General features: G+C 41.3%; 3 protein-coding genes and 1 long non-coding RNA gene across 12 annotated transcripts in view; 1 reads left to right on the forward strand and 3 right to left on the reverse strand.

Moving 5' to 3' along the window:
* The window catches only part of LOC112569141, a 31,736-nt gene extending 30,062 nt beyond the window's left edge, over positions 1–1,674 (reverse strand). For 2 of the 7 annotated variants that reach the window (XM_025246841.1, XM_025246842.1), the window contains exon 1: positions 268–535. The gene's annotated coding sequence lies outside the window, so the exon portion shown is untranslated. The other 5 variants (XR_003100311.1, XR_003100312.1, XR_003100313.1 and 2 more) reach the window with 5 other exon arrangements.
* A 4,701-nt stretch (positions 1,675–6,375) lies between these two features.
* Positions 6,376–11,777, reverse strand: LOC112568758. The gene is made up of 2 exons (XR_003100175.1): positions 11,308–11,777; positions 6,376–7,767 (listed from the first exon to the last, which is right to left on the reverse strand). It is a non-coding gene; the product is annotated as an uncharacterized LOC112568758 (long non-coding RNA).
* Positions 11,778–16,177: 4,400 nt separating this feature from the next.
* On the forward strand, positions 16,178–16,819 carry LOC112568534 (leghemoglobin-1-like). The gene has a single exon (XM_025245852.1). The coding sequence runs from the start codon at positions 16,178–16,180 to the stop codon at positions 16,817–16,819; it is 642 nt and encodes a 213-aa protein (XP_025101637.1).
* Positions 16,820–17,943: 1,124 nt separating this feature from the next.
* LOC112567754 (rho guanine nucleotide exchange factor 11-like) overlaps positions 17,944–27,066 on the reverse strand; it is a 28,479-nt gene continuing 19,356 nt past the window's right edge. For all 3 annotated transcript variants that reach the window (XM_025244558.1, XM_025244559.1, XM_025244557.1), the window contains 3 exons: positions 25,210–25,301; positions 24,517–24,727; positions 17,944–23,864 (listed from right to left, as the gene is read on the reverse strand). In XM_025244558.1, coding sequence (XP_025100343.1) covers positions 23,188–23,864; positions 24,517–24,727; positions 25,210–25,301 — 980 coding nt within the window. In that variant the 3' untranslated portion in view covers positions 17,944–23,187. The remainder of the gene's footprint in view (positions 23,865–24,516; positions 24,728–25,209; positions 25,302–27,066) is intronic.

The raw sequence follows: 27,066 nt of genomic DNA on the forward strand, positions 1-27,066 counted from the left end.
TGTTGTTTTTGTTGTTATTGTTGTTATTGTTGTTATTGTTGTTATTGTTGTTATTGTTGTTATGTGTCGTTTGAGGAAACTATTATATTTACTGCCAAAACTATAGCATCTTTTATCATGATGAGAATGAGGAAGAGGTGGAGGAGGAGGAATAGGAGGATGCAGCATGGTATGTTACGTTTGTGGTGAAAACTATTTCATACTTCAATATTAATACAACGCAGCGATATAAAGCAAGAAAAGCGAAAGTATATAAACAAATAAAACCTTGTTTGGTCGACCCGCCGATCAACCGTCCGTCCAGTCGGCCTGTGAAGCGCAGGCAAGGCCAGGATCCAGATGTCCACCGCCGCCAAGCAACATGCAGTGCAGCCTGCAAGGAGTCGACACCATCAGTAGGACTGCACGTAAAAGAAATCAATTTGTGAACACTTTGATAACATCAACTCGCTCCCCACCTGTACATCTCAGCAATATCCTTCCCATGCGCCATCTGCAGGCTGTGCACCAACAGTCCCCGCCCTCCTCTTCCTTCAGGACCAGTGCTTACCTTCATTTACCTTTCCACGGGGGGAAAAAAAATCCATGAATATATTCAACTCACGCCGGTTGCTTGGTATGAAAGAAGCTTTTGACATCTAAAAAAATAGTTTAGTCCCAAAGCAGAGCACGCCATTTTGAAACAGAAACATGGGTGTCCTGTCTGTTTGGTCTGTGTGATTGTGAAGACGATTGTGAAATCACGATTGCAATAACTTTGCTGTAGGTGAAGACATAGCTGATAAAAATGACAGCTACTGCAGACAATTTCGAGTATCTACAGTTTTCTGTTGCATACATAATAAATAACAGAGCAGAAAATCCTTTACATCCCGTGGAGATTGATATCGGCACCATGATGCACCACAATCATCACCACCAAATTTGAGCCTGTCACCAAGGTTACGACATAAACATGCGTAGTCAGGCACTGAGCATTTTAGACAATGGCAGTAAAGTCTACACCTCCTCCTCCAGGGGGTTACCATAGTGATGATTAATTAATTGACACAGGCAGGGGACCTCACTCCCAGCGACTGCGCCAGCTGACAGGCTTGAACTATTGATCACCAGTTACATCAGGAGTAGAGTGGCTTCCTCCGCCTTCTGTTCTTGTGTTGGTTTCTTTGTTTTCCTCTTTCATTTGTTTGAACTGTTCATTTTCTGTCAAACGGTTGGCATATATATATATAGATAATGCTCAATATACAATGTTTAGGTTTGCCATAGATAACATTTTTTCTCATTCTCAAACATACGCACACCACACACTCAAATTCTCTCTCTTGCATAACACACACACACAGAGGAGATAGAAGGGGAGAGATACATTTAAACACACTTAAAGATGTCAAAACATTTATTTATGGGGGTAGAAGACATTTTCTAGGAACACGCGACAGCATCAACCTTACTGCCGGACATAATTTTAATAGATGCACAGAAGCTAACTCAAGAGCTAACATCTATCACAGGGTTCATTAAGGTTAGTTCATCAACGGCACACAACCCCACACTCATTCATCAATGTTCAATCTGCTCAGCTCACCTCTGGTCAATGGGCTCGTACCTGTAGTCAAGAACTTAATGATGCCTGAGGCATGTTATTCTCCTTCTGTCACTGGCGAACAGAATTAAACTTGTACCCCATAATATTATAGTACCACATGAACAGTTCACGTGACATTTCAGAACGACCTTTTAGCATGTTTTACGCATACTGCATCTTGAGTGCGGTCGACAGTTATGGCTATACAAGGCTACAAATCTTCGAATCAGACGGGATTATTACCTCCCTTTCAAGGATAGCAAGACGCGTTTATGTCCCTTGCATCTGCAAAGTTCAGGCCGGCCTAACGTTTGTAATATGGCGAAGATGAGAGGTGTCAAAGCAGAGAGGAAAGTGGCCAGACTGAAGGAGTAATTGTTGCTCATTGTATTTTTACGAATATTGTGTGTGGTGTCTATATTTTTATAGCTACTAGGAACCAGACTGATGAGGTTTTGTGTAAATGTATCAAATTGACGATAATTGCAAATGAAAAATAAAAGAATGAAGAAAAAACTAATTATTGAATAGAGAATAGAGTAATGGAATTTTTTTTCTAATTACAGTGAAGAGGCAGATAGACCGACGGGACAAAGACCAGATGGACTAAAAAATAAACAAATAAAAATAGAAAGGAGAGGCTTATCTATGTATCCTTTAGAATGGGTATCATTGTTTGCAATACCATTGTTTTTCCTAACTCTCGCGTTGACTGATGCGCAAAGATTCGAGTTATATGTGGCAAGAGTGCGAACACAATGCAACCATTCCCGTGTCAGTCATCAGATTCTTGTCGCAGTTATTTGCCTCTTCGTGCTCTTCGGAATAATTCATCATTCTGCCTCCTTGGAAGGCGAACATGTTTACAACACTCAAGCCAGCTGCTGCTTCTGTCCCATCGACCCAAAGGGGGTCACAGCCGTTACAACTTTCCCGTGAAAGTAGTCCTGTCTTTTTCAGTGTAAGTCTGGGTGGTTCCATGTAGTTTATTTCAGAGGTTATATTTCTTTATTCATCGACATTGTGACCTTTTTAATGCGCACGGTGTTTGATGAGCTCTCACGATACTTACCGCCGTCTGTCCCTCTTCGGTTCACAGGTCAACGGTTTTCGCAATACGATATACTTTAAATTTCAAATGTTAGTTTACTTTTAGTGTTTATTTATTTATTGCTTTAGAAATACATTTTATTCAATGAGCAGATTGGGTTTGACGATGTACGTGGGAGGTATGGTCTACTGACTGGAGGAAGTGGTTAATATTATGTGTCTATGTGTCCCTCTGTGTGTGTGTGTGTCAGCTCGTTATCTCACCAACCTATTGGAATGGTTTTTTCACAGAGTTATAACTAGACTATATGTCTCTTTATATCTTGCCTCGGTCAACATTCGTGTTGCGCAGATGGTGGCAAAATAATGAGTTAATATTGAAAGCTGTGGCGCTATACGATGAATGATGTCAGACATTATTGTAATTCTCTTATCTAGTCTTATGAAATCGCTGTTAGCATCACTGATCTGAAGATTAGTGTATTTAATTATTGTATGTAATTATGAGGCGTATATATCTAAGGCTTTGGACATTTTTATTTAGTGGATTGTCATATTGGCAGTGGCGTAGGAACCAGGGGGGCAGCGGGGGCAGCCGCCCCCCCAAGGAAAATACAGGGGGGGCAGGAATATCCTTTTGCCCCCCCAATATTTGAGACGTAATTCTCACAAAGAGCCAAGAACTAAGAAAGGTAGGGGAACGTAGAGAGGAGACGGTCATCACCGTCACAAAAGCGGGCCCTGAGGCAAGTGGAGGCTCTAACACCTCTGACGATCAGATCGGGGACAGTCCGTTGGTATTGTTTGCCATGCTAATTGCAGGCTGTGTTGAAGCCTGAGCGAAGAAAGCAGCCGGACAGTACATCGGTACATCGAGTGTGGTCTCCCTCCCCCCTCCCCCATAATGCGACGCCTTTTCTTTGGCGGTTTTCCTTTGACCAACATAAAACATTCCCCATCCACTCGCTGTCACCCTAAAATTATCTGCTATCGCTTACAACCAAAAGGGGCCGCACTGGCCATGGGGAACACAGAAAGCCAGTAACGAATTGTTGCATACCAATACCCCAGTCTTGCCAATCAGACAGGAACCCTTACACTTTGTGAAAAGCTAGCGAAACACGAGGACTTCCATCTTACTAGACACCAACGGTTTAGTGCGAATTGACGGCTTTGACTTCACATAAGTAAGGCAAAGACTCTGAGTCCCTATATTGGTAGTTTTGTTTAGAGACAGAGAGACTGGTATTATTGCTATCTACGACTCAGGGGGAAGTGCATAAGTAACATTTCTAAAACTACACAAGGGCACTCTTTTATCATCAACGACTGTGGCTGGTACTCAACATAAGTTATCTGTGTTATACTGTTTGGTTTGTATATATGTGTCCGTGTTTTGGTAGATGGCCATAGAACGTGTCGCATCGCTGGCTCAGCACCGTCGGGTAGCGGAGCGAGGAAGGGCTGGTCCTGCGGCCATTCCCACCTAGTTTCGTCCCCTGGCCACGGTGGTCTGGCCAGTTTATGGTCCTTAATTATAGGGTAGCCTTGCGTCCCTTCCTCTCTGGTCTCTTTGATTCTCTTTGGGGTGGATGGGGCTATTTTCCCAGGGTGTGCGGACACCAAGTTCAGGTATAGGGCTGTGTCTCTTAGTAACGTGGATTATCTCGCGGACGCTGGTCCCTGTGGGTAGGGAAAGGTTCTGGAGGTTTCTCGAAGCCTATAGAAACCTGCCACACAGGACTGGGAGGACTGCGGGGCGGAAGAGGAGTTTTTGCGGTGGTGGAGAGGCCTGTGCCCGTCTCTGGGAGTAGTCGGGGGTTTGCCACGTGCTGTGTACTGTCGCTGGAACTGGCGTACGTGGTGTCTAGAAGAGGGTTCCAGCAACCAGCGTATTTTCCCCGCGTTTGTTGTGAGATAGAACAAAGCGTGTCACGAGCCGTTGGGTGAGTAGGCTTAATTAATCTTTACCTTTGTTTTTCCACGCAGTTTTTCTGCCTTAAAACAAACAAAAACATACCTGAGAAGTTCCATGACACAAACGCGCTTGAATAACTGTCTCATTATGCATGTATTTAAAGAGAGGGTTGATCTGCAATGGAGTTCATTAATAGAAATCACAGAAGACGCAGTTTTTTGGAACACTGACTTGCCAACCTTGATTAATATGATTTATATGATTATAACGTTTATCACATTTCTTGTGAATGCTTTAGCCGGGGAGTCATTCTTTAATTTGTTTTTTCTTATTTAATGCTGCTTTGCCTTTTAACAATAAAGCAGCGTGTTGTGATGCTACCACTGTGTACGTGCGTGCGTGCAGTACCCCCCCCCCCCCATCCTTTTTTACGTAATGTGCGATTGCGAACGCCGTTCACTGTCAGCAGGGAGTTTGCCCCCCCAACGCCGAACATCTTCATACGCCACTGATTGGTGTAATTATTATATGTAATTGTTATACCTGCTTCATAACGAAGAACTGGGTAGATCAGTACTCAGTTAATTATGATAATGGTGGTGTATACCTATTGCATGATTTTTGTTAGATAATTATGTATGCATAGACTATAGTTGATAATATAATTATTCTATTTACTTCTTACTTATACTTAAGTACTGGGTAAGTCACTAGTCAGTAGATTAATCATATTAATGACAATACTGAGATATCATGTGACAGTCTTTGGAATTATTAATTACTTTTATAACACTTTAATACAGAAGAAAGTAAGATTGCTGTAGTCTAGGGACTAATGATGCAGGTGAGGGTTGCACTATACAAGTGTTGGCCGTCCCTTGAGTTACATCCCTTGTATAATAAATATCCTTTCATTCTCAGCTAATAAAAGCTATTCCTGTAAGTCTTTGTGTTTTTCTGAATGCTGGGCAGAATTGTAACGGGAAGAACATATGTTTCTTTGACACGGAATGGTAGGCCAAGGGATCTAAAGAAAAAATATTAATATAAGGGATGGAGGGCGGAAAAGGCTCTTAATTAACAGCAACAGGTGTGAGACCTTGGTCAACAGAGGTTGTTAGGGACATGCGTACACACTTAGGTTACTATAGGTCGTTAGGAACACGTTGTTTATTCTAGATACTATATACTTCGCCAAGATTCCTACAAAGGCATATCTGAACGGGGTTAAACCTGTATACTTTTTACTCTGAATGACGAAAGGAATAAAGGTACAAATTAAAGATATAAATATATAAGATACATTTTAAAAAAAGGGAACAAAAAAAAAATGCAGAAAGAATCAACAACATAAAAAATAACATGAACAGAAAAATTATATGATAGGAGAAAGACACAAAGAAAGAGACAAAGAAAGAATATAACAAACAACGAAGGAAAATATAGTGTAAGAATTAAAGAACAAGTAAAAATAAATAACATAAGATACGAAATGTGTTGTGTTGCTAATACGGACGCATCGCACAAGACAACTTGGGTGAATTCATCCTCACCGGGAAATAAAGAACTGTATGAAAACGATAAGAGCCTTGCTGCTCAACTGTTTCCCTTTTATGACATAATATATTTAGACAGGATTGTGATATGTGGTGTTTACCATACTTTCTTTGGATGTAATTTGAAGAAAATAAAAGTGTTTCCATGAGAGAAGGTATTCCTCGATTTGACTTTTAATTTAAAATCGAGGTTTTACTCTGTAAGGAATAGTGAAGTCTATTCAATGACATAATAATATAATAAATAAAAATAATATAAGAAAGAAGCAAAAGAAATAATATTTATTTTGGTTCTGTAATCAGTCAATTGCACCAACAATCATGTTTACAAGCATTAAACACCGACAACTGAAAAAAACCCACCGACATCGTGACGTAACCAAGTCATGCAGCCTTGACCCCGTCCGCGCATGTGCAGCCCAGCGTTTCCTCTCGCCATGATCTCGAGAAATGAATCATGCAGATTATGTACAGGATAACATTTAAAACACTTGCTTACATTCCATATCCTCCACAAGACAAAGGGATACTGTAGCTAGATGTCTTTTTTCCACGCTGGAAGGGCCACGTGTAAAATTCTGTTGTCAGTAATTAATTAAATGTTTGTGTCTTGTGTGTGATGACCGTCGTGAGTTGCTAATTTTATTTCTTCCCTTTTGGTCACCGCTACTTGTCATACTTATAGGAATGTGACAGCTAATTACTGTGACTTGTCATGATTGATTCCCGAAATAATTTGTGCGTGGTGTAATAATACAACTTGCTTGAGCCACAACACAGCCATCTTACTACACTTAACATCATATAAACCAGCATCGCACATGAACATACTGACATCCACCTCCTAAGTTTTGAAATCAAAGATCTAATGCAGTCCAAGAAAGCAAAAAAAAAAAAGAGTTTATAAAAATACGAAAATAAATTGGCAAGTCATTCAATTTACTGAGCTTATCTATTTATGAGTACCAATATGGCGGCTTCACACTGAACCACAGTCTGTCCATAAGTTTCAGAACAATGCTTGTCACACTTATTGCATTTGTAATCTCAGCGTTTAAGACAATGTTGCTAGTGTGGAACAATATCTTAGCCAAATAAAGGTGTTGGAAGAGAAATACACTTCCGTTCTCCTCTATCATTTGATTTGAGGCACTTGAAACCTTTGTGGTGAGTGTTTTTACCTTTATTTGTCTGTATTTAATTAGAATTCTGTCCTGAAATCCGATTTATTCTTTATCCTTTTCTATTTCTGTCCACACTGTTTTCATCTCGTGCAGACAGGAACCAGGTGTGTCGACGTGCGAGGCCCACCACGATGTACTTCCGAGTCAGGTGGGCCACGAGGACGGTGAGGTGAGACCTGCCCAGGATTGTCTCCTTCTCATCGCAAGGGAAGCACATGAACTCCTCCTCAAAGAGCCGCAGCTTCCACATCTCAGTGCGTCTGGCTGACCTTAGTGCCCTCAGTAAGGACATCCCTTCGTCTGGCAACACCCTCCAGCCGGCCATGATAACCAGACTGTTGCCTTGGTGATCCAAAATGGCCGCGCGGTTGATTTTCTTCCTCCTGATGACGGTGTCGAAGGCCTCCACGAAGCTGGCATTTTCCACGGAGGACATAATCAATAGTGATTTTTCCTTCTCGGTGTCAGAATCTGAAATAATATCAAACAAAAGTAGGCATCATTACTTATAATTAATTTGAATTATTGTAGGAAAAAGCCTCATCACAGATGTGTTCATCTTTGATAAGGACAGATCATGTGAGGACTTGATGCTATGATATATTTCAGAGCATTTCGTTTCATTGTAAACAAAACCATCAAGTAGCTTTTCAACAAGTTTTCCAGTTTGTAAATGAGAGATACTATTTGGCCATGTAAAGTGTTGAAGTGGAGGTACTCTAGTCAACTCGAGAGATATGATACATAATGACAGGCTAAGCTGAGAAACCTCTGAGTATGTTACACAGTGTCGCCAGCGAGTGAGACTGCTGCAGTCTTGGGTGCAGTCAGTGATAAACTGCTTGAGAAATGTCCACTTCCTCGATATGTTTCCTGTTTATTTAGATAATTTTTCCTGTTGCTTTTTCTGGCTACATTTTTAAATCATCCCTTATACTAAAAACAAAAATCAACAAAATCCAAATAGATAAAAAAATATATATGGAGCATAACGATTTTGTAGCTTATCTACAAAATGTTATTCGCAGTTTGAACTGAAAGAGTATACAGACAGCTAGTAATTCTTAAATTTTGTAACAGTATTACAGTAGAAATTGATTGTAGTTGTTGTAGTAGTGTTGCTACTGCCAACTTGTAAATCATTTTACCCAACACATTAACTTGAGGATTTGAAAAGAATGAATGTAGCTCCTATGAAAGCCTGCACCGTGAATGTATGAGAGTTGATCTGGTGCATCAGATATGAATATGTTGTGGTATTGTTGTTTTGTTTTTCAGTGTCCATATAGAGCTGTCTCTAATTGTCCTCTGGGATAAATAAAGTCTTATCTTATATTTACCGGGATACTTTTACATCGGTTGCAGACAAAGTGCCTGGTGTAATGTAGCATCAACAATATCTACCAGGATCATAAAAAGTGATCTGCTGAACATTCTCGCAACCTGGTGAAGTAAATAAATAAAAGCTGTTAAACACTTATTTGGACCAGCGGTGAATCTTCTATCGGCTGACCCATGGTTATGAGAGGTAATTGGTTAATTTACTGAGAGGTGAGATGATTGTGTATAATGCAAAGCACAGTAGAAGCCAGGACTCGACACTTACTCTACGGGATTCTGATGATGTCATTAAGCACTTACAAAAATGGTGGCTTTACATGCTCATACATCAGCGTTTATAAAAATAAAAAGTGAAATAATGATCAAGCTTTGACTCGCAGGAATGCACAAATTGGATGCTGGAGAGCAATGAGACAGAGCTTAAAAAAAAAAATCAAGTGGTTACAGTGTGTGACCTCAGGCCCTACGTGCATGCGAATATCCGAGCTTGCACTCGGATCACATGGCATTTCACTGCAAGTGACCTTTGAACTCTGATCACGTAACCAGACAACTGCGTTGTTCAACTGACTTTTGCTCTACGATGTCTAAACGCAGTAACGCTGACCGTACAATGAAGTCATCCTCCACGAATAGCATGAGTGACTATTAGAACATAAGTTCTCAAGGGAGGGACACTGTAACATTGGGGGTAAAGCGGATTGCCGACTGTTTAGAGGACCAGCGTCCCAGGCTCGATACCCGTGCAGGGCAGTGTATGCCCTTCTTTCTCTACATAACTAGTCCATGTGTACCTGACTTTAAAGGCATCAAGAAAATGCGAACCGCCGTTACAAAAAATACAAAAACAACAACAAAAAATCCCTAAATTTAGAGAAAAACACGGTCTCCCAGCTTTCCCAGCAACAGAAAGTTCCCACGACCTATTGGCGGTCCCCTGTTGAAAAAGGTCCAATTTACGACTTAAATAGCTAATAATGAGCTGCAACAAGGCTTGTTAGTTTAGAAATTCTAGTTATATACAAACAAATGTGGCAGATATTTTTAAAAGATGTTTGTGATATTTCGAAGTTTTCTTGTAATGTTTTATGTAAACAGAAAGATACAATTTTGAGTAAATGATGCTAAAAATGATGTTTCTCGACTTCTATGTCTCTGGAAACTCGTTCGTAACTTGAATGCTGCGCTAGCTGAATAGCTTACACAAAAAAGAAGCTAAAAGCTGTGTTTTGCTAATATTTCAGCAAATATCTCTCTGGGAAATCAGGTGATCAAAGGCAGGATGTAGTACAACTGTAGCATGAAAGCTAGATCGGTTAGTCAATATGTCTGCTGATATTTCACAAACAGTTTATTGTACAGACTGGTTGGCGTTAGCGATGCAGTTTAGCGGTGTGGTGTGCTTCCGGGCCCACAGTCTCGTGAGGGGCAAACAAACAAGCTTGGCTGCACACTGTCGAACCACATTAAACGGTCACAGCTTATATCTCTCATAAAATCTACAACACAAAAAAAAGCCCAGGCAGTGCACTTCACCGTACAAGAGGAAATACAAGTATCGCATTCTTCCGAGACACACACTCACACACACTCACACACGTATACACACACACACACACACACACACACACACACACACACACACACACACACACACACAACACACACACACACACACAAACACACACAAGCGAGCACAGAGGCGCACACACACACAGAGGCAAGAAAACGCACACAGAGGCACGCGCGCGGACACAACGGAACACACTATGCGCTTGAGCGTGCGCGCGTGCAAACACACACACAGAGACGACACACTCATGCACAAATTATCCTCCACCGGCTCCACGCAAATACACACATTAATAGATTTTTTAAAAAATCCCAGCGCACTTAAGCTCTTAAAAAAGCGACTAGCATGTTGATGGCAGACCGTTACCATGGTGAAGGGAATCAATAGTTCGTCCTACAAAAATCAAACGTAAATCTCCAGCGAGTAACATCTGCATGTGTTTGTGTCTTGCGAGAGAGGGAGAGTATTTATTTTTATAAGAGTCTTTCTCTATCAACTTCTGTCTGTGAAGCAACACGTGTCTGGATACCGCGCTACACAAACACTTTATTATTATTGATAATATTGTATTTAATAAGAATAATTTCGGTTATGTCATTTTGTCATCACTCGTTCGTGTTCTTCTAGCTGCCCATCCATTCGGGTTACCCTTTGTGCACCTTATGCACCATTGATCCTTCGAGAGTCTGTGGATATTCTTTGTATTGCATCAGCCTGTCTTCCACACATCCATCCTTTTAACATTGTTTATGGACAAGCACGAGGTTGAACAGCAGTTTAGAAAGTAGAAATCACCTCAGTGATGTCAGAGCAAGAAATCTTCATAAATGTTACGTGCTATGAATATTCAAGCACTGCTGTGACTGAAGGTCTGCATGTAATAATACATCTAGTGTCGGGCTACACACTGATAACACGACGATGACACAATGAGAGTCCACAAGAGCACGCGACCAGAACTCAATGTCATGGCAACAGAATCTTACTACTGCAGGTACAAGCGCAGCGGTCTTTGCACCTGTTGCACTGCAGGTGGTGGGTGGCCACCGAAGATTGTTGTGAAAAATGTTACTGTTATCATAATTATAGTCACTTACCTTGCTGTGAATCATCTTTGGGTCGTCGACATAAACAACTGAAGGAGATGCATGGCGTTCTTTCCTTTGTCTTTGTCTTCACGCTCTCTGTGGCGCTGCTTCTCTTTGTCTCCTTGTCCCAAGTTGTCTCTGTTTGTCTCTGTTTCTCACTGTCTTCGTGTCTCTGTCTGTCGTCTGCTTCTGACTTTGTCTCGATCTGTGTCTATGAAGTCCTTTATGTAATGTAACCTCGTCGCTGAGGCGCTGTGCTTTGACGAATGAGCTCTTTGGAGCTGATGCGAGAGTCACGTGACTGAAACCGGGCTGCATCCGATTTTTGCAGGCAGCGATACGAGGACTATTTTCCAATAATCAAAACAAACAAAGAAAGCGTTCACACACACACACAACAAACACACAGAGTCTTTTACGTGCACGTTCGCACGCGTGCGTGTGACAGAGTTAATGTTACGTGCGCGATCTGCTGGCTGCTGCGCATGCGCCTGTTGTGATGCAGGGTGACATCTCGCAGTTCCAGCGAGCGAGGAAGTAGACAAAGGGTCACGTGCTCTCAGTTTCCTTCGTATACATGATTATCACAATTAAGAGGTCGCCTTAAGCTGATAGACGGAAGTAAGTCGCACTTTGATAGCGAAATGGCAAGGAAAGGAAGTGATCGACTTCACGAACGCATGCACGGATTTTTTCACACGCACACTTACACATCACGTCCACACTTACAAGTTACACGCATATAAATAATGCACACCTCTCTCTTTCATGCATGCATGTACATAAACAAATGCATAAACACTCTCCTCCTAACATGCATTCACAAATATGTATGTACATGCTTTTACAAATGCGCATATATAAATGTAGAGGCACACATCTAGAATACGCAAACACACGAACACGCCCCCAACTTTAACCTCCTTTCACACATACAAAACAAAGAGGGAGGGAGCGTGACAATGACGTGAGAGGGACAGAGCGATGGATTGAGAGAGGGGTAAAGAACAGAATGAGAGAAAAAAGAGAAAAGGGGGACAGATAGGACTGAGGGAAGGAGAGAGGGGAAGAGAGACTTGACAGGAGGGCGAGAAAAAGAAAGGGAAAGTGAAGGAGAGAGAGGGGAAGGAGACTAACAGGAGGGCGAGAAAAAGAAAGTAAAAGAGAAGGAGAGAGAGGGGGGGGAAGAGAGACTGACAGGAGGGCGAGAAAAAGAAAGTGAAAGAGGAGGAGAGAGATGGAAAGAGAGACTGACAGGAGGGCGAGAAAAAGAAAGTGAAAGAGAAGGAGAGAGAAATTAAGAGAGGAAGACGTTGAAGAGACTGGGAGAGAGAGACCAGAAAATTGCGTGCAACATTCTTGTGTGTTGACACATGCACTGTAATACAATCCACGCATTCACCGCGATGATGTGTGCACTCGTGCACCATCTCCCACTACAAGAAAACCTCAAGCAAAACTACAAGAACTCACGCATGATAAACTGATAAAAGTTTCGATAAAGAGACGGATACAAATAAATACAATGATGTGTAATACTTCCGGCATGCTACAAATAAACTATTTTATACTTTATCTACGTGTCCTTATGACCGTTTGCTGCATTGTCGTTTTTATCGTTTGATCTGTGTATCTTTTGACATTATTACTTGTGTCCTGATCATTTTACTTCCCATTTTTTCTCTTCTCTTTCTTTCCCTTTAACCAACCAAACATTTGTTCTTCTCTCTAGCCTTATCTATTTAGTCTCCATCCCACGCATACTTGAGGACCTCGGTAGTCGCATCCTGCGAATATATTTGGCAGCATCCAGTTAAGCTACATGCATGAATATTCGCAGTATGATGATCCTGGTACTTTACCTGCCTCCATTACACACAATTTCAAAAATGTTAAAGGTTCAGAAGTTTAGCAGCCGTATAGGACAGCAAACTTTTTTGTAGTGATTACTACTGAATTACCCAACTTAAGATTATAACTACTTTCATTTCCCTTTGTCGTCTGGTGTGAGCTGCTGCTGGTTTCGAGAAAAAACAAATGGCCTTCCGATCGTCCCCAAACTGCCCTCTCTTGAGGACACCTCCCTTGCCAGCATAATTATCACCTTCCCCTTTCCTCTTCCCGAAAAGTATTTATGTATGTAAGCCAGTCGAGGATGCTGTGTGCTTCGTGATTGTAGTCATTAGTGCTGCGATGTGCAGCGACTTCTAAATAAACTCCGAATAAAAATTACCAGTGTGTGTATGTGAGAGAGAGTGTGTTTTTAGCAGCGTATTGGTCCGAGCACGAACCTGGTGCAAAATAATAATAATAATTGTTATTATTACTACTACTTACGTGCTATGCTAGTAGACAGGAAAGATTTTGTCACCTGGATATTTGCAGCTGCAATTTTTCAAATTTTCTGGTTCATCCTGGCCATCACTCAGGTTCCATCACCTCGCCGTCTCTCGCAACCACCCGCAAAAAGGCCGATCACACCTGTCCCTGCTTTAGGTGGACACCTTTTAACTCGGCAGGTACTGCTCCCTGGCTTTGACCATCTGCATCATCCACTAATAACAACGTCCAAATCAGCAACACCTGTCGACGACTGATGTATCGGAACACAATTATCATCGCACCTTGCTCGTCTGATTGTCCCAGCCTCCCTGATGACGTAGGCAATCGCGTGCAAGTACCGTTGCCCAGCGCCATCTGTAGGTGCAGCGTTGCACGAGTGTCATTATACCTGTAAACAAGCGCTGTACCATTTTTGAGCATCTGTGCTTTTGCCCAGCCTATCTGTAAGGAGAACAGGGCCATTGATGCAATGAATTTTAGGGTCATTGATCCATTTGATACTGGGTGTCGGGTAGCAATCGATGTTGGAGATTTAGTCAGGTGGCCGAGATATTGCTAAGTACATCGATTCACTAGCATTGAGCGCGAAAACATGTACGAGTAAAAAAAAATTGCATGAAACCTCTCTTATCTTCTTTACGTCTGTTTGCTTATCTGTCTTATTCTCTAAAAGATACATCCCCCCCCAAAACAGTCTCGTGCAAGTTCTGATAATCATTTAATTAATTCAATAGCACAGTGAGCATCTGGGAATATTTTGAACGGTCTTTGAAACATCGTGGTCCCCTTCTCTCTTGTTCTTTCTGCCTCCAGTGAACAGGGCTGAAAGAAAAGAAACACAATATAATTGTCAGACTGTAGACAATTAAATCTACAATCTCTGCTCACAACTTGTTTCATTTCTTTCTACACAAACAAAATTAATACATTCCTCTGTTTCTTGTTCCTCTTTTTATCAGCTTCACCATCGGTCAAATTCTTGGAGACTTTTTTTAACACCTTGTTACATATAAAATATTTACAAAAAATTAAAGGCAAGCAAGCAAACAAACAAAATTTTAAAAAACACACTTTGGATGTACTATTACAGAACTGGTTGTTTGTATTTCCTTAATTTTATTACATTATAAAAGATAGGTCACGTGAGACAAGTAATAGTTCTTCAGTACTTTTACCGTGGATAACGATGTGTTTAAAGAAAGTTGGTTAATGGAAGTGTTTTCGCGTGCTTCCATTGTGTAAACAAATGTTTTCGTCTTCAATTTTCAGTCGTGATTTACCTGTATGATGTGCTGGACTGTTTCTCTGGCTCTTTTCCACTGTGTTTTGACTACAGACCAGCTCGAGCTTTTCATGGACTAGCGGTTCTGTACAACTGGGATTTTGTCTCAAGTTTCATCATTCGATAGTTCCGTGTCTGACGTAGGTGAGTTGGTCGTTGACGCTGGTCGTGAAACAGTTGTCCGACATTGCGACACACCTGTAGCAGCAGCTGGCTCGCCCTCTGCATTTGAAGTCCCTAGGGTTTACATTTTTCAATACAAGTGTGATATCTGACCTGATAATTATAAACACTCCAGGTATATATACATATATAGTTTCATCTGGACATTGACCAGTTTGTGTGCGCATGTCTTTGAGTGTATGTTTTTGCATGTCTTTCTCTCCTCTCTTTTATATATATAGAAAATTATGCGTTTCTATGTAAATGTTTATCTCCGTGCACGCATTGAGCGGTGTGTGTGTGCGTGATGCATGAGACAAAGAAACTGTTAGTGTATATTAGGGTTTACTGTAGGAGTGGGAGGGGAAGTCGTGGGACCAAAATGACGCAGTTACTCTCAATACCTTCTTCCCGTCATCTCGAGTCTCCAACAACTTCGTTTCATGTATTTTACTGCATATGTTTTTTTGGTAAGTAGTTCATGACTCTGTTGTCCTCTCCTTCCAGAGATTCTCACTGACGGACCATGACACGTGGTTAATTTTAGCGTCGGGCGATACGTTTCTGCAGGCAGGTAAATGCGCTTTATGGTCGACGATGATAATGATGATGATTATTATTATTATTATAGATTGGGTTCACCGTGTCTTTTTTGTGTTCGTCCCCGATCAATCGTTGTCTACCTTTATCCGTTGCATTACATTACTACTTTGTAATTCATCGTTATAATGTTCAGTGTGCGTAAAACGTATCTAACCGTCCACTGTTACCCAATGTTCATCGTTACTGATCAGCGCCGAGTGCGACCTACCTAGGTCGTGATGTTGTTGTTATTATTATTATTGACTTTTACGTCTGGAACACACTAGCCTCCCACCACATTACGTCATATTTCCATAGAATGTCGTCATCCCGGAATTGCGTAATCAGTGACGATAATTGCAATCACAATGGCGTCGAGTGGTAGCGATGACCCTGGTGTTCATGAACGTTTCGAGTTCTCTCACGATTTCGACCGACGACTTACCTGTCCTTCAATTTCACCGGCAACAGTAGTGGATTCGTGAAATCAGTGTCCTGACTTCCCTATGCATGTCGGGTAGTCAGGGTGTGGCAGGCGGCGCTTTTTCTCTTATGGATGTGTGGAAGATGGGCTGCTGCAATACAAAGAATGTCCACAGACTCTCGAAGGATCCATGGTGCATAAAGTGCACAAAGCATAACCCGGAGCGAGTACTGAGGACCGTACGCGAACAGCGTCCATTCTTTTCTGATAAAGATCAGATGGTCATTACCAGAAGTTGGAAATGTTTCTATGAAAAGGTTTGCAGCTTTGGGGTCTACGAGTTTTTGAACTTGCTCACTGATTTGCCAGAGTACGAAGAGGCGATGAGGCTGATAAAGCTGACCTCGAGTTACAAGTTCCTGTCTGCGATGGACTTCAACGCGCACTTCCTCTCCATGCTGACCATCATTGAGAAATGCATGGCACGGCTGGAAGTAGATGACCTACCACTCCTGGAGGACATCCTGCACAAGGTCGGCACAGATCACATCGGGCGCGGCGTCAACCCTGAAAACTTTGACCTCGTCATCCCCCCTATGGTTGCTGGTATGAAGCAAATGTTGGAGGACAAGTGGACGGAAAAGGAAGACATAGCTTGGACAAATTTCTTCACCCTGATGATACACATCATGCAGGAACCAGCATGGTCGACCTCGTCGATAACGTGAAAACGCCGGCCTATCAGACCACGAGTGTGTAGTAGCTCCCACGAGTTCTGTCCTTCCAGAGAAGACTGTGTGCTTGGTCGCTTTATTGAAACGCATTTTCTCTCTCATTTGATCCATTTGTCGTAACCCAATCAGAAAGACTGAGACTGTCTGGGGGGTGAAAATGCTTTAAAATGTACATGCTCAGTGTTTAATTATGTAAATTATGCGCAATGATCTGAAAACTAATAGACTGCAAACGCGCTGTAACAAAAATTTGCTGATCCTACCGCAGCCATCGGAATATTTGCATGTCATATAAACCTGCATGGAAGAGGAACACATCGACACCCACGTTTTCATTTTTGAAAGAAACGGCAAAGACTAAAGCAGTTCCTAGCAGTGTTCGAAAAATACGGAACAGCAGCAGGTAACACCATCACCGTACGAGTTCCACTATGGCGACTTGCCAGCTTCATGTGGGTGTCCAGGGTCTAACCATTAGTTTCAGATGAATGGCGGCCCACGCTTTTAAGTTCGGTTACAGGTAACTGAGAAAGTCAAGATTAAATCGTGTCCTGAACACCACACCACAGATAAGGCGACGTTCTATGAATAACGGATTAAAAAAAAGTTGTACAAATAAATCAGTAACACGGGAATTGAAATTTAAAGGCTTTGGACAATTATTCACTTTAACTCCATCACTGACCACGTGAACAAGTCGACGTGGATACACTTAATGGTGTTAAAGGTCTAGTGGCGTGCGATGTTTTCTTTCCTAATGATTGGGCAAAGCTCAGTGCAAGTTACTTTTGACCTAATCCGGGTAGACAGACCCCTACTTTTCCAGAGATACACGCCTATACACATTACCATGTACAGAAACAGGTCTACGTTATAGATCCCTCGCGCAAGAGCGGTGTCGACAACACAGTGAAGGTTGGCTCTCTTGGGTTCAGCTCTCGTCTTGGGGATTATTTCTCTTTCTTTGTTGGCTGTCTTGCCGTATTACTTGCAGGGTGGGCGTAAAACACCTCCCTTCTCGAAATTTCCTTTTTTTTAAACCCTTCGTGTGGACAGGTGTGCGCGCACTCACATCACTCCCCTTGTCATCCTTGACGGAAACGAACACGAGCCCCCAAAACTCCTCATCTTTTATTAATTTTTTCGCTTGTGCCGCCCAACACGCGGCGTGCTCCCCCAAAAGTGACAACAATATGCAGAGTACATTTACACGTGATAATCTTCCCTTGCTACCCCCCTTAACAAAAAAACATGCTAAAGGGGAACGGGGTGGGAGACGACCCAAACCGTTTGTGACAAGATGCAAAATGGGGGGTGGAGGGTGAAGACGAAAACAACGACGACGGCGATGACCATCGCAGTTCACCTTTATTACGATATTAACATATAACGACAAGGTGCATTCCATCTTTGAAGAGCTGTACATTGCAGTCTAGGTATATTTGTACTTGTTATATATATAATTATATATATTTATGTATATTTATATATACTTCACATAAGCTCTACAAGGTATGTTCTTTTGGTACTGTCCCCTTTCTTTAACTCGCATTCACTCCACCGCTCGCTCACCTGGACCAAAAGTTACAAGGATCGCACCACACACTAAAAACAAACCTCCCTTACACAAAAGTTTCTGCGTAAAGAAAAACGAAAGAGCTCCGTTTCTTCTTTGTACGGATTATTTCCCATTTCCAGATGCCCAAGGTCTACTTTATACAATCAGGCGAGAGTTTGTGCTCCTACACCTGTCAAAAGCAATGGCGGTGAGGCTGCTAAGCTCCTAACATCAATCGACTGGTCTGCTGGCACGTGTGCTAGACCATTTCTCAACAGTTCTGTGTAGATGTACTTCCAAAAGAAGAAGGAAAAAGTCAGAGATGAATAACTGGCGAGCAAGCCTGCTGTGGATGCTCCTTCCTCTTCCCCAGTCAATAATTACCTCCCACTAAGCCCACTATCCTAAGTATGTCTGAAAAAATGTCCTGAAGAATATCTAATTTCCTGTCATAAAAATATCACCAAATTATCATCTAACCCACCTCCATTAAGCTTTAAAATGATCACTACAAAAGCCATAGCCGTTACCCACTCTGCCTCCTAGCATTAATTTGCTCCCTGGCCTATTAGGGAGCACGGGCATGAAATCCAAAAACACAGCATCCAAGGCAGAGGAGGTCTATAAATTACAATTTGCAAGAACCGACATCATTTCTGGGCTTCATTCTTCTTAATCTTGACATGAATGTCTTGACTGGAGGACTGAGAGAAAAAAAAAATGCTATTATTCTGTCGCACTTTTTTAGGGATGAAAACCCATTGTTAGCAAAGAATACATTTTGTTTTGAGTAGGGAATGTTACATCTCCACAGCAAGAAATTGCCGAAAGCTGATTTTTTATTAGCAGGATCTCTATATCTTCTGCACTTGCACTCTTTCTTTCTCTCATTTGTCTCTTTCTCCCACACACAAAGTGATATAAGGGGAAGAGCCTGAATGTCATAAAAGCAGTTGAAGGAAGGAGATGACAAATTAAAATGCACTCCCCCTTCCCTTAATCATCCAGAATGGCTATTCTCTCTGGGCAGCTGACTAAAAGTCAGCACTGCAACATTCAGCAGTTGAATTTTCAGGTAGCTTTACAATCTCAAATGCCACAGCAGTTGCAGTCAAGAGACTGCAGTTCACTACACCATATACTAAAAGCCAGCACCTGACAACAAACATTTCAACATGCAGAACCACATTATTCAACAATCATCATTAAAACTTTAGCAAACCACTGCGAACAAAAAATAATTCTGAATGCATTTCACCCAGCACTACTGAGAATGTTTCTTGCACTGGTAACAAATATCATTGCTATTTACCTTTTTTTTGGCAAATTATATCAAAACATTACCCATGCCTCTACTGAGCATGGGGTTGCCATAACTAGGGATGGGACTTTCGTCCACACATGCACAGGAGACCATGAAAATCCACCCACGCCTCCCACTGAGTAACTGAGAAAAATTCCAGGCTGGTTATCCCACAGAATACCCGTATAGCACATGGCAAAAGACTTGCAGCAATGGCACAGTGCCAATACAGGTACCAAAATAATAAATGAAAAAAAAGGAGGGTATTTAGAGGCATAGCATTTTATCTTCTCCTCTCATTTCTTTTAAAGTTTCTGGGTAACATCGCACGAAAAATATTGCATCTTCAGGATAACCAACTGTTCCCTAGTTGTTACACATACTGGGATGTCTCCAATAAGGCTAGCCTGTCCCTGTGTGCAGATTTAGATATCCTACCCATGGGGCAGACCACAAATGATGTAGCTGGTGACCAACCAAAGCATAAGAAAAAAAAAAAAAAGCCAGGATGTCATGAAAAAAAAAAAAAGATTATATCACATAAAGTACATCTCCGTGGTAGTACCTTAGCAGAATGTAACGGGTGTAAGTGCATTAAAACTACATACATCTGTACATCATGGTAGAGAGAAAGACGGGTAACTTTCATTTCACTTCTTACACAATTTAAAAAAGGATAGTTTCTCAGTAGGGTCATTACTGGGATCTTGCTATCAGCCAAACATGCGAATCACTACATCATCATATGCGATATTTGTGGTGCCTATCAGCAGTGGCGGTAAGTGCAATGAAGCACACCATCCTAACCCTGATAGGACGATAGGAATAAAGACAGTGTGGTGCAAAATGGGAGGGAATGGTTTAATCATGTTCTATCCCTGCAGCAGGAGCTATCTCTTTAAAAACTCCAATTATACTTTATCGACAAATAAAAAAAAAATCAGCATGGAGAACAAGTAAACACCCCCCCCCCCCTTTCAAAAAAAAAAATAAATAAAATAAATAAACAACCAAAAACAAGCACCACCTCAAAGCATGAAGACAGATTATGGAAGTGATATGTACGTGGGAATGAAACAAAGCAAATTTGGTGATTTCATCTATCATTGTGTTGTACTATATCTCTTATTTCCCTCCCAGTCCCTCAAAAACATTTCAAAATGGAAGACAGGAGAGAGAGAAGGGACATAAAGAGAAGAAAATTTGGAAAAAAACAACCCAAAACAAAAGTATTAGCTTCTCTCAACTGCAACAGGCTTTGAGGGTGCACAACTGATGACCAGGCTGGTTTATCTCTTGTTGGGGAAGGGGAAGAAATGATTAATAATGATTTTAAAAAAAACGGAATGCACTTCCACATACTTGCTGATTAGTGCCCAAGTCTTTTGTGCTTGCAAGCATCTGGCATGAGTGAGAGATTATGAGATCGCCTAAAAATCGAAAGAAACGTTATAAAGAAGTAGATCTGTAAATGCACCTAAAGTAAAGGGTACAACTATATGCCTCTAGGATGTCACTGGATGTCAACGGACAGGAAGACACCTTTTTGTTCAAAAATAAAACAGCAGAACATCTTTTAAAGGTTATTAATGTTCTGGATGGTTTCACTGTTCCTGTTTTAATATAATGGGTAACATTTGCATGGTTAAAATTATGTTGAACTTAATTTCTGTTCATCAAACTTTGCTTTTTGTGTGTGAGTGTGAGACAGAAAAAAGTGAGAGATACATGGAGTGCACTGTGGCATTCTTTAGTATTTTGCTTGCAGCACAATATGCAGACAGTAAAAGAATGTCATTTTTAGAGGTAAAATTACTGAAAAAACAGCAACCTAAACTCACAAAGGCATGTCAGGAAAAACCCACAGGCACATTTGTTGCTAAATAACAGGTACACTAAGAAAACCTAGATACGAACAGGCTGGCACAATGAAACAGCCCAACCTTCTGCACCCTCCATCAAGGCAAAGATTACAATCCCTGAGGTGGACTTAAGCATGATGAACACTCTTCTTCTGTCTTTTCTTTCAGCTCTTCTGCTTGTCCCTTTTGTTTCCTATATATATTTTTTTCTTTTGAAATGCAAGATCCACTTTGCAAACAAACACAAGCCTGAGGCTTCAAATCTAAGGTATAGTTACTAAATATTTTTGTCCTCAAAGTTGTCTCCCTTCTTCAAGACATCCAAAAACTTGACAAATAAGGTTTTTGAGTCCTGAATTGGGAAAATTTAAATTCACAAAATGGCATAAAACAACAAAAGAACCTTACAGTGAGGATGAAAGACAGAGGAAGAAGATGGAAGATGACTTGAGAGACAAGTGTCTAGTGCTACCATTTCCAGTCTAACAAATGTCAATACATGTTCTTCTCAGGGCCAAGCCAGAGAGAAATAGCAATAATGCTGCTAGGAAATCTAACATCTATTGGACACCACCTTTTCAAACACCAACTGCAGTCTGCTTAAAGATGAGGGGTGTGTGTGGGGGGAAGGGGTATGTCTGTGCTCAGTTGCATGGCCCAGCCGCCTGCGATCATCACATGTTCACAGCTCAAAAGCTGAGCAGTCAAAAAATTACAAGCTGCAGCTGCAAGCCCCAGTCTGGTAAGAGAACTGACAGGACCAAGCATTAGCATGGCACTGGGCACCCACGACGCTCCACTTCAGGTCTTTTCATTTCTCCACAAACCCTGATGACAAGCCTCCAGACCCAAGGTGGGGAAGGTGGAAAAAGACCTATGTGGAATACACGTGGAAAATAGTGCTGACTGAATACCATCAAAACTTGTACACAGTGGCAGTCAAAAGACTCTTCTCAATACCGGACGTGGTGAAGCAAGGCAGTTGCTCTGGGGCAAAGAAAAGGGGACACCTGGTTGGAAGGCCAGCCTTTCTGCTCTGTTCATCTGCCAGCGATTCCTTTTGCAGTGAATTCTGCCGTGACTATAACTTTTCTATTGCTGCATCTTCAATGGAAAGCACCGAATGGCCTTGCATGAAATGTTTTTACGCAGGCAAGCTACCAACGGGTATGCACGGCCATCACAAGTGCTTCTCTAGCTATCCACATAGTGCCTGGAACTGGGTTACAAACATGTAGTCACATGTGCGTAGTCTGCTGCATACTTGCAGGTGACACAAAAATGTGTAAATATATTTTTTCTTTTCTTGCACTGGCTTATAGACGAAGAGTGGGGAAGATGGGGAACATCACACTGCAAAAGCACCAGCATTGCTAGCACACTCGAGGTCCACGTAGATTTGCTGTTCACAGACATGATACTGTTCTGAGTAATTACGCCTCCTGTGCTAGCACATAACCAAGACAACTGTTAAGTTGTGCATGCACATCAAGCAGGACCATCAAAGCACTTCTTGAAGCTAGGGTCTTCTTTTTGTTTTGAACAAAAGGAGCGGCGTTGTGGGTATAATCTTGCTATAATACCAGTTAACACCTGGCTTGTTCTCGTGTGAATTCCAAAGGATGAAAGACGTCGACTGCTAGATTTCTATGGGGACGGTCATGTCAGCATTCAAGCTGCTAGTATTGTTATTGTTGGCCTGGTTATCCACTTGTTGGAAGCTACCATCTGTTTTCTCCTCTACATTGTTGTCCAGTCCTACTGAATGCACAGAAGGGTCTTCACCTGAGCTATCCCGAGCAGGTGTCATAGATGCATCGTCCACATCCATCCCCTCTAAATCACTGTCCCTTTGTTCCCCTAACTCACTGCCCTCTGACACTGTTGTCATGGCTACAGAGGTAGGGGAAGGAGTTGGGGTGGAGGGACCATCCTCAACCCCTTCATCTAGGTCTGTTGTCATTGGTACTGAGGGCACAACTGTCACAGTTTCTGAAGAGGATGTCGAAAATGTCGAAATTTGAGACAGCGTTTCATCCACAGCAGAGGAGGATGAACACTCTTCCTCCCCGGCGACCTCCACTGTCATGTCCGACCGGACACTGGCATCATCTGGCAGAGGCAGGTTCCTGGGAATCATTTCATATCCATCATCGCTGTCATCTTCCATGTTCTGCTGGTGAGGAACTGGTGCAGCCAGTGCCAGTTGTGGCTGGACCTTGGCCTCCAGTGAAGTGACTGTCTCCACCACTGCCTCAACAAGCTCTTCTTGGGCTAGCACCTGAGTCTGGGCTACCTTCAGCACTGAGCCAGAATCTGAAAAAACATTGTTATAAAGCATCAGACAGATTAAAACAAAACAAAGTGTCTTACTGAAGTGCTTGGTGCTGAGTGTGTGAGGGTATACAATCTACATCAAAAGCTTGAAACCTCTTTCCCTCTTTTTTTAAACTATTGCTGTGAGCAACTATTGTAATACTGCACAAAGCCCTTGTTCCTTTTAAAGCCTGATGCAGCTGGCAACACTGTATCACACTCATCACTCTTGTGCTCTCATTCATCCTTTTCTGTCTACTTGATGCATGGGCTAACAAAATCTTTCTTCTGTCTGACAGCCTCAGTGTCTTCACAGTTTATTACCCTGCAGTTATTCTAGTTGGTGCATTTCTTAGCAAGATATTTACTCTTCCCTACCCTAAATCCTTAGCTAAATAATTGCAATGTTTTCAAACTAGAATGTTTCATAGAATTTTTATAGAAATTAATCATATACATCTGCAGGAACTGGACACCAAAAAAGTATAAAAGGAAAGAAACAATGCAGAATATTCTGGTGAAGCATGAGGTTCTACCAACATTCTCCTTAATGGTTATGTAACATCATCAAAAAACAATGCAAGAGCTCTCTTAAGAGTCTTACGGGAAGTGGAAGAAGTCGTCTGAGGCATTCAAAGTGATCTGCACTCACCATCTTCTGTCTGCTCGCTGTCAGTAGCCTCCCCTGTCTCAGAGATTGAAGAGGTCATGGAGATAAAGCTGTCAGGCCGCGATTTGGGCGAAGTGCCAGGGCCAAATAACATCTGCTTTTGAATGGCCTTGAGCATATCTAGCTGATCTTGGGCTGCCTTCAGCTCTTGCCGCAAAGATTGTCTCTCTGCTCCCCTTGTGTTCATGACCGTCTGTAAACAAGTGTTCATCAGGTTTGTTATTTTTGACCTTTCAAATTCTAATATAGGAGGGTCATTAGTTGCCAAGAGACTTAAATCATAAAGGCTGAGGACCAGGTCTACAACATGTAACAAACTGCTAAAATGTGTTAAGTACTATACAAACAGTACCCTGACAGGATTCATTTTATTTTACCAGCGAAAAAAACTGTTACCTCTAAGAAATGTCTTTTTCCCTTTTGCCCATTATTCCCTCCTAAATCAAATCAAAATGTGAAAAAGTGACAAACAGGACAGACAATTTTTCATCAAAGCAGAAATTTTAAAATTATAATGCCAGGAAGAACATGTGCCAGACTATTTTTAATTTGTTTAGTGCAAAGAAACCTCTCTAAAACTATCAAAGACTGGTCAATATATTCACTTAAATTATTCCCCAACACACATGTAAACAATTTTTTTTTTTTGTGTCTGTCACTTCACACTGGACTGACCAGCAGGTTTGACAGGATACTATTCATGTCTTGAGCCATGTTGCGAAGCTGGTCCATGGGGACAGGCACTGTGGCCTTCTGCTCTTGATGTGCTGGACAGACAGACAAAGTTTTAGCAAAGCCACCATGTTTGTCAAAAGCAATTGACAAGGTTAAAACCATGCTCTCTGATCAAGGTGACTGCATCCCCACCCTCCAGTTCCACTAAGTAACTATTCTGCAAGTTTCAATGACCTCAACTGCAATGGTTTTAGTCATTTATCTGTTTTATTCTCTTAATATACTTAATATATATACATTGCCAAAAAATAAAATTCAAAATTTCAATAAAAGAAAAGTGAAAATTAGAGCAAAACTGTTATAAAAGCCTCCCTGAAGAAACTGAAAAAATATCAGGAAACAATAAAATAGCTTATGCATGCTCATGCCTTAACACAAGCAATGAAAAATAAAACTAACATGATAATCCTTAGATAAAAGGAAATTTGGTGGTGCTTTATCTGAAACGTTAAAAAACTTGCAGAAAAGCTGACTTGGTGGACACAAAAGTGTTCTCTCATGTCTCAATGATATAGCGGCCAATTATCCACCCCCAGGCAGTTTTCTATGAAAACATGCTGTTGTCAATGGAACGAGAAACATCTTTCTCTTGAAATGGTCAACATGTGGCAGCCCATTAGTATTTGCAGAACTACAGGCAAAATTAAGTAATATAAGGTAAAATGAAATCTAATCCCAGAACAATAAGAATTTTAAAAGGGGCAAGGTAAGGGAAATACAAAACAACAGTCAAAAATACAAAACAGTGCGGAGCAAAGATGAAAATGAAATTATAAGATAAAAATGGCGGACAGGGTTTTCACAAAGTGGGTAATAGTCTAGAGGTAAGATTTGTTTTCTCAAAATTTTATTAACTTTGCCATCCTCAATACGATCAACACCAACATTGCAAACAATGAAAACTGGTCCTTGTTAAAATAAATCTGTGACAAAGTGTAAACTGTATAAATGACTATAAATATAGTGCAAAAGTTTAGTAAAAAAAAAAAAAAAATAAACCAAATATACAGGATGGCTGGATGTCATCTTGGATATACATCTTGATTAATATAAATGTGTCATACACAATGTACAGCGTGCATCTGTTAACAGAATGTCTCTGTGCTGCTGGTACTTCTGAAGGAAAAAATATTCAACAGTTTGTCATTGAAAAAAATGTAATTACAACTAGTCCCCTTAAGTCTTTGGAGAATGCAAATAAAATTAGCTAGAGCCACGCAATGCTCCTTTCCCATAATTCCCTCTACCTTCAAACCGACAGTCCCTGATCCCACTGCTCTGTGATACATGAAAAGCTCCTTCCCTGAGGTTCTAATCACATACTTTCATTCTGTTGATTAGTGGGTCTGTACAATATGCTGTTTGAAGAGGAGTTTAGTTTCTTCATGTCAACCCCTTCATTTTGGAGGACCCACAAGTAACAAAGTAAAACTCCCTAAAATCAAACATTTGGGTTATGCGGACTTCTGACAGGACACAGCACCACAAGGAACTGTCATTATATCACAACATGCACCGGACTGGCTTTATGAACATGTTAGTGGGAATACCCTGTGGCAATTACAAACACACTTGGATGAAAGGCAGCTGATCACATCAAATTAGCTATGAATAAAGAAAACTCTAAATAAATATATGTTTGTCTGTATACATCTATTATTATTATTGCTGTTGAGTAGCAAGTATGTTAAAAGCCATTGCTGCAATGAACATATATTAGCAATGTTAGATCTAAAAACAAGATGGCAGTAAGACAAATTTAGTGTCCAGCAAAATAATATAATTTAGAAACACAAT

This window comes from Pomacea canaliculata, linkage group LG7 (assembly GCF_003073045.1).
Source record: "Pomacea canaliculata isolate SZHN2017 linkage group LG7, ASM307304v1, whole genome shotgun sequence".
NCBI classification, from domain to species: Eukaryota; Metazoa; Mollusca; class Gastropoda; order Architaenioglossa; family Ampullariidae; genus Pomacea; species Pomacea canaliculata.

What these genes read in the sequence shown, in the direction of transcription:
- LOC112568534 (XM_025245852.1), top strand. Translation starts at nt 16,178, where the DNA reads ATGTCGGGTAGTCAGGGTGTGGCAGGCGGCGCTTTTTCTCTTATGGAT.